The 8413-nt window shown below is 36.3% G+C and overlaps 2 protein-coding genes across 3 annotated transcripts in view; one reads left to right on the top strand and one right to left on the bottom strand.

Annotated features, from left to right (window-relative positions):
* Positions 1-8413, top strand: part of LOC102675593 (pre-piRNA 3'-exonuclease trimmer-like) — an 89242-nt gene that overhangs the window by 44854 nt on the left and 35975 nt on the right. The window lies entirely within an intron of this gene.
* LOC102675316 (sodium- and chloride-dependent GABA transporter 1-like) overlaps positions 6079-8413 on the bottom strand; it is a 9548-nt gene continuing 7213 nt past the window's right edge. Inside the window, exons 6-11 of the mRNA XM_031510472.1 lie at positions 8079-8413; positions 7547-7763; positions 7255-7407; positions 6965-7168; positions 6705-6875; positions 6079-6573 (exon numbers count right to left, since the gene is read on the bottom strand). Coding sequence (XP_031366332.1) covers positions 6436-6573; positions 6705-6875; positions 6965-7168; positions 7255-7407; positions 7547-7763; positions 8079-8413 — 1218 coding nt within the window. The 3' untranslated portion in view covers positions 6079-6435. The remainder of the gene's footprint in view (positions 6574-6704; positions 6876-6964; positions 7169-7254; positions 7408-7546; positions 7764-8078) is intronic.

Genomic DNA, 8413 nt, shown 5'->3' with positions numbered 1-8413 from the left:
AAAAAAAAAAAAGAAAATTGCGTAAAACTTGGCAAACGATTGATAATCGCTCATTGATTGGCAAATCACCATGGTGAACGATAAATTAAGGAAGGAAAAATATATATGGGATTAAATGGAAAAAAAATTTTTTTTTCGAGCTCACGTTTCATTCGCACACGGTAATCATTTTAAAATTCCAACCCATTTAAAATTCCTCGTCTTGTTAATATTTATATCTTGAAACGCCGGGAAACACTGTTTCGTTTAAAACAAATATCCGCTTTTCATTCGGATAAATGGCATTGAAAAATTAAATAACACCGATCAAATGCATAAATAAATAACTAGGGGGATTGTTCGAATAAAAGTGGCTCCATTAATGAAGCATTAAAATTTATTACTTTGCATTAACGATGATTCGATCAAATGATAATTACGTAATACGTAGAATAATTCATGCTCGGTGAATTTCGATTCGAATCAAAATATTCCAATTTTCGTGCGATTAAAAATAAGATTCTCGTGCACGAGTTTTCGAGAATGGAAAGTGGCAAGGGAAGAAAGAATCGCGTCTGCGATTTCCGTACGCTGTTCTATCCCGTAGTTGGAAGTTTCTTTGTTGGGAGTTGTGTTCGTTCGTCATGAATGCAAGCGTTCGTCGAAATTGCATCGGACAGCGAACTAAATGGTCTGCCAAGTATGGATTAATTCATCGCGATGCGCAACTGCCAATGAGAGAGAGTTCTCCGTCCATTGTTTCAGACGTTTGTCAAACATAGTTTCTCGATCGAATAACCTTATCGTTTGCCTTTGCCCAGCATCGTGAAACGTGATTAAATTCTTCCGCCACGATTTTCAACATTTGCCGCGAATTTTTGAAGAAGATTTGGGAAATTTTAATCAAAAACTTGTACGAAAGTTTAAAGATCGGGTTGTTCGAATTTTTTTTTTTATACCAATTTTTGAAGAAAAAAGGTTTAGGTTAGTTTTTTCCAGATTTTGGAAAAAGATTTTGGGAAATATTGGAGTTTTACTTCGAAAGAAATAATCGAATAATCGGAAAAAGGATATAACAAAATTCGTGACGTATTTTCGACTAAACTTGTTTTCGATGTTGTTCAAATTCTTTTCTTCTTTTCCGTGGTACACAACTTCTTTCGCTTTCGCAAAAATTTGAATTTAGAATTTTCGGAGAAATCGATCGATATTCTCGAGCAAAATGAAACGAAAGTTATTACGATCCTCCGATATTAATCGAATTAAACGTACATAATTAAAAATTGAAATCCCTGCAACTCGCACAAACACTCGAAATCTCCGCGCGATTTTGTTCAAACGTGGACAAAATTCGTTCGAAGAGAAAGAAAAAGGAAAAATAAAGAGAGTAAAAAAACTTTGCTCGACGAGAGCAAAGTTCCCGAAAATAGGCGGAAAGCGAACGGTTTCCATCGACAAAGAGCACGAGGAGCGTTGAAATAAATTCGAAAGCGAACCTTTCATTTTCGAGCTCGCGGAAAAATCTCGAGAAAATCGGAGATTCGGACTTTGAAGGGCCGACAATAGACGCGGGGGGAGAGGGTATTGCGGGGGTGAAGTGGAAGCGCGCGGAAAAGAGATGGAAACCGGAAACCCTGTACAGAATTTCCGATTGAATTCGTCCCGTGACAAAGGCCCTATTCACCGGCACAATCAACGCGTGCCTCGTTCGTGCCGGTTTCCATTCTTCCCTCACGAATATATTCCACGAATTCCCTTCCCTTCCCCTTCCAACCTCGCCTTGAATTTTTCACAGACGCTGGGACAAAGCGTGCGCCCCACGTAAATGACGTATCGGTCCTTCCACCAACCAATGTCACGCTTGTGTTACGTTAGCGTCCAGGTAATACGTCGTTTGATGCATAACGTTCTCTCGTCCACGTATTTCGCGCCAAGATTTTCAGCGAGAGAGAATTTGTCGCTTTGACAGACTTATGGCAGACTCTTTTATAATGAAACGTTATTACGGAATATTGTGATGATGGAATCGCAATAGAGAGAAATTATCACGCAAAATATGTATTTTATATTGCGATAGAAGGGAGAAATGCTAAACGTTGAAGCGAACGAAATTTCAGTATTATGCGAGAAATAGTACGCAATATGCGATTACGAAATTATATTTTCACGATTAAAAGATTAATTTAGTTTTTAAGGTGAAATATCTTCCCCGTTTTGTCTTATGTTCAATAGCTTTTAATTTGCGAATATCAGATTACCAGATCGTTACAAATTATTCCATCGTTCCTCTCCTGTTAAATGATAAAATTAAACATTTATTTATAGAATTTATTTATGTATTTTACTAGGAACAAATGTCAAAAGAATCAATCTCATCGAACGCTGCGTTGATCGCTATGCTTTCAAATTAAACCTCGACAGTGTTTCGAACGAAAGGGTTGATGAAGCAACGCGGTTCATCTCGATTTCGGTTTCGAACGCGTTCACCATCGATCTACAAAGAGGAGAAAAGTATATTGATTAATGTATATTATTAACGTGAAAACTATTCGCATTCCATGAATCAATGGTGGGTCCAATTGATTAAACGACGAGATGAGACGCGCGAGGACCGGAAACGGAATTCAATCGGTCGATCATATCACTCTGTCACTTTCGTTCCGTTCCTGTTTCTATTTATCATCCTTCGAATTGATCGAATTTATCATTGAACGACAAACGATGTTTATTATATCCTTTGATGCCTGTGATAAATCTGTCATTTGATTTATTTTTGTGGATTTTAAAATCGAAGAATTGTATTACGTTGAAATAGAATACAAAAAATATGGATAAAAATTTGTCGAACGTTGAGGGATTAATCCTTGTAATTCCATTTGGAATGATTTTTCGTATCATTGGTGATACTTTTGAAAAGAAGAAGTACGTATATATATATATATTTTAATATAAGGATTATTAACAGGATTGATATCAAAATTTTGTATAAAAAAAAATTTAAATCACAGCGTGAAAAGTAGAGAAAAATAAAATATACGGAAATTTAAAATTAAAGTAAAGAAAGTCGATCGCGTTTAAGGACGAAATAGCGATGAGATCTTTCTCGTTCGATATTTTTGGGATCACAAGTCGAAAGGCCATCGAAAGAATATCCTCTTATATATTTTCGTACAACCATAATAAACGCATCATACATCTTCGAATCTCGTTTCGTTCTTCAACTCTTTCGTGCTATTACAATAAAAATTACAATAAAATTTACGCATTCGATTTTTTCCTTGTTCGAAACTAAACGATAAGAAAGAAACGTCCATCGTGATAAATATTACGCTTAGCTCGATTAGAAAATTATTCGCGGGTATAACAATGCGTTGATATAGAATGAAAACAAGTAGACGTGTAAATGTACGCGCAACATCAACAATTGTCGAAATACTCGTTTAACGCATTCAATACGCCATTAAAAATCAAATATTCGAATATACAAAAACAATAATTGTGAAAAAAAAATACAAAAGCAACGAGGGAACGAAAGGAAAGTCAGAAAACTCTTTTTTATCTTTCATATTTCTCGCAAAACTTTATAGCGCACCTTTATCATCTATCACAGGATAGAACATTCTTTGTGACGCGTATGTTCGTGTCATCCATTACATAATAAAAAAAATTTTGTGACGCGCATTCTTACATTGTCTGCTACAGGATAAGACATTCTTTGTGATATTCGCATCATCCGCCATATAAAATATTTTTTGTGACGCGTATCTTTACATTGTCCGCTACAGGATAAGACATTCTTTGTGATGCGTACATATTCGTGTCATCCCTCTCCTGAAATATTTTTTGTGATGCACGCCCTTATATCGGTTACCACAGGATAGGACATTCTTTGTGACGCGTATGTTCACGTCATCCGTTACATAACAAAAAGAATTTTGTGACGCGTATCCTTACATCGTCTGCTACAGGATAAGACATTCTTTGTGATATTCGCATCATCCGCCATATAAAAGATTTGTTGTGACGCGTATCTTTACATTGTCCGCTACAGGATAAGACATTCTTTGTGATGCGTACATATTCGTGTCATCCCTCTCCTGAAATATTTTTTGTGATGCACGCCCTTATATCGGTTACCACAGGATAGGACATTCTTTGTGACGCGTATGTTCACGTCATCCGTTACATAACAAAAAGAATTTTGTGACGCGTATCCTTACATCGTCTGCTACAGGATAAGACATTCTTTGTGATATTCGCATCATCCGCCATATAAAAGATTTGTTGTGACGCGTATCTTTACATTGTCCGCTACAGGATAAGACATTCTTTGTGATGCGTACATATTCGTGTCATCCCTCTCCTGAAATATTTTTTGTGATGCACGCCCTTATATCGGTTACCACAGGATAGGACATTCTTTGTGACGCGTATGTTCACGTCATCCGTTACATAACAAAAAGAATTTTGTGACGCGTATCCTTACATCGTCTGCTACAGGATAAGACATTCTTTGTGATATTCGCATCATCCGCCACATAAATTATTTTTTGTGACGCGCATCCTTATATCGTCTGCTACAGGATAGAACATTCTTTGTGACGCGTACATTCGCGTCATCTGCCACGTAAAATATTTTTTGTGACGCGCATCCGTATATCGTCTGCTACAGGATAGGACATTCTTTGTGACGAGGATGTTCGCGTCATCCGCCACGTAAAATATTTTTCGTGACGCGCATCCTTACATCATTTGCTACAGGATAAGACATTCTTTGTGACGAATATGTTTATGTCATCCGCCTCATAAAATATTTTTGTGATATTCTTTTTGATATTCGCCACGTAAAATATTTTTCGTGACATGTATCCTTACATGATTTGCCACAGGATAGGATATTCTTTGTGACATGCACGTCATCCATGTATAATAGAATATTTTTTGCGGTACGTAGATGCACATGATGATCCACCACAGCTTAAAACAAATTCTTTTTACGACATATATTTTGCATTGAATGTGTTAAACAGAGCATGGTCAGAAGACGATGGTTTAAACACAGACAGAATTATTACTTAGGCCCGTTTCCAAATTTATTGCTCGTGTCCATCAATTATTTATAAATCGAGTTTTGTCGAGCGTCACTTCTCGTTCCAACAATATTTTTTTCTCTTTAAATATACTATTAATTGGTCGTTTGAATTAATAATATTATTAATGCAAATAACAGTACGTCGAACAATATTTTGAATTAATAATCCTTTTAGCAATCTTAAAATCGTAGATATATTCACTAGATATAATTCTTTCATAAAACTAATGTTTATATTATATTCTTATCTTACATCTATATTCCTGGATTTACGATCCTTCGCGTGGAATCACTGCGATCGAAAGGAATCATTGATTTGATTTTTTTTTTTTTTTTTCCGTTTTAAATTCGTCCAACGAACGAATTGTTAATAAATTTTCTAAAAATGAATTTTTAATCTAATCCTGCAGAAAGTTTATTCGTTTCTTACGCAATGATTCCCGGTAATTATGGTACCAACGAATTTCTGCGAGGCACACTTCTATCCTCGACTCGATTTGACGTGAAAAAATTTTTCCAACCGATTATATACAAAACTTATTTTCTTTCTTTTTAATATTTTTAATATTAAAAATTAATAAATATCAACTATGTTATAATAAGACTACATGTAACTTAGCTTAATTAATAATATTTAAAAACTAATATTATTCGTTTTAAAAGGAAGAAAAAAGGAAGAAAAATTTTTTTAACAAGAGTGTCAATGTCGAGGCACGATTCTCATTATCTGTAATTTAACCGGCTAGTAATCGAACTAACTACGTACATCGTTTTTTAAAAAATTTCTGCTTCTCGAAAAGTAGGCATTCGTCGAATAATAAAAATATCGGTAAAAATTGGGTCGTATCTTTTTCGTGCATAGAGAAACATCGCGATAAAAAATATAGACCTCTTCGACTCACTTGTATCTTTTGTTTAGTTATCCGAGAACTAGCGGTGTCTGCTATCTTATCTTCTTCGTCATCTTTCTCTAACGATAAATAGATAATACTTACTCTTTTTTTTACGTGGTACCATCGTTTAATATAGAAGGAACGAGTATTTTTTTATTCGCACAGTAATTGCTCGAATTTCATTATATATTCATACAACTTGTTATTTTTCTTCTTCTTTATTTTGATTCATCTCGAAAGTATTGTCGATCAAAAAGAACTTTTACGGTTGAAATATATTTTTTTGCTTCGAAGAAATTGATTCGATTTTCTTTGAATTTTAATTTTATCGAAATCAAAAGAAACGAATTCCTAATGAATCGAGCAACTCTGTCCGATTTATTAATACTTCGATTAATAAATCTCGTTGAAAATACTACACTTACGTTAATTACAACCTAATAAGAAATAAGGAAGCCATTTTTACGGCGATCATGTTTGACTTAGGAAACTGTTGTTCTTCGTGATCAATCCCGCGCTGCTCTCCGACATTGGTATCACTGCCGATTTCTCCCCCTTCGGTAATTTTGGATGTGATTTTATGTTCGGTTTCAAACCTTTCATAATATTCTGAAAAATTGGATCGATCTTTAAACGCCTTAATCGAAAAATGAAAATTTTTAGATACATAAAACTCGAACAAAATTGATCGATCGATATCAAATATATAGGACGAAATTGATAAGAAATAAAAATTTCACCTCTTTTATGGATCCTGGTGTAACGACCACGTAATATATAGCGTAAACAGGGATCCAGATCATGGATGACAAACTGAGACAAACGCCTATCACCTCCGCCCACGTCGGATATTCGTAATTGTTTCCATATCTCAGAGGTTTGTATTGAACGCATTGGAACACGAAGATGAACTGAAAGAGATAAGAAGTCCCCTTTCTTTCTTTTTTTTTAAAGAATTGGACGAATGAATATTATTATATTCGACGAAAGGGATACTTACAGCCATGATCACTGGTGCAAACACGACCCAGCAAATATACCAGAAGTTATTCAATCGTATACCCATCATCTGATGTATGCAATCGCAGAATTTTTTCGCTCCAAATATCCAAGATATAGCTATCGTTTGGAAGAAACAGACCCAGAGAATCGACATTCCGCTCGCCGAGTAGAAATCCATTAATTGGAATATGTAAACGCCACCCTTAAACGATTATTTAATTGATTTCTCGTTTGAAAATGAATATTTATTAATCTCGTTGACACGAATATTTATTAATCGACACTAACGTTGGTCACCATGGGAAGGCCCAAAAGGAACATGAGACAGCAAATGGCAATGGTGAACTTGTTCCTGTGGGGGCGTAAGAGGTCGGGCCAATTGTCGACAACCCCTGTGATGAACGATTCCACGATACAGAATTCACTGTCGATCCCGAGTATCTGTTATACCGAAAGAAAAGCATAAGGATAACCATTCATTATCAAGACAATGCATATGGAAATATATATATCTAAGGATCATGACACAAGTGAAGAAAGAATTGAAAAGAAGAAGGGAGTGAAGTTGAAGCTTTCTCACGAGGAGCATCACGAAGAAGATGATGGCCCACATGGAGGCGCCGGGAAGCTTGAGGACCACCTCTGGATAAGTGAGAAACACGAGGCCTGGGCCGCTTTTAACCACCTTGGCCACTTCTGTTCCCTGTTCCAACGCGATGTGGCCCAGGATGGAGAAAGTGACGCAACCGGCCAGTAGACAGGTTAACGTGTTCACCACACACGTGATCAATGCGTCTCTGAAACAATATTTTATCGAATTTCTCTCTCTCTTTTTTTTTTCAAACTTGGAACTTGGAAGGTAAAAACGAAGGGAAAAGGACGAGTCATTCATTAGCTCGATCGAAAAGTTGTTATATTAAGTGGAACGAGTCAATGTGTTCTCTGACAAAATTAAAGAAAAATGATTTATTATCGTCGATATGAAATATTTTCTATAAATAATACAGAGAGAGAAAAGATTACACTTCGATAAAGAATCGCAGAAACAGAATTGCATATCATAGTGAAAATAATCATAGTTGAGAGGACAATTAATTAGGGAATGATCTCACTTGTAGCAATTGTGATGGAACTTGTTGTACGATCCGAGAGCGGGCAGAGCTCCAGTCCCGATGCTGTAGGCGAAGAAAATTTGCGTGGCCCCGTCGATCCATGGGCCAGGCGACAATAATTCCTCCCACCTCGGCGTGACGTAGTACAGCAAGCCGTTGTAGCTGCCCTCCAACGTCACCGCTCTTCCCAAAAGAATAAAAAGCACCACGTAGGGGAACAAAGCTGAAAACCAAATAATTTTACCACTCTGGTGGAGACCACGCCGGATGATGAAATATACGAGGAGCCAGCCGATGACCAGACAGCCTAACAGTTCCCATTGGATCCCTCCGAT

The sequence above is a fragment of the Apis dorsata genome, unplaced genomic scaffold (genome assembly GCF_000469605.1).
Source record: "Apis dorsata unplaced genomic scaffold, Apis dorsata 1.3 scaffold_227, whole genome shotgun sequence".
Lineage (NCBI taxonomy): Eukaryota > Metazoa > Arthropoda > Insecta > Hymenoptera > Apidae > Apis > Apis dorsata.
The sequence above is the reverse complement of the archived record's forward strand: the minus strand, read 5'-3'. Positions and strand labels throughout refer to the sequence as shown.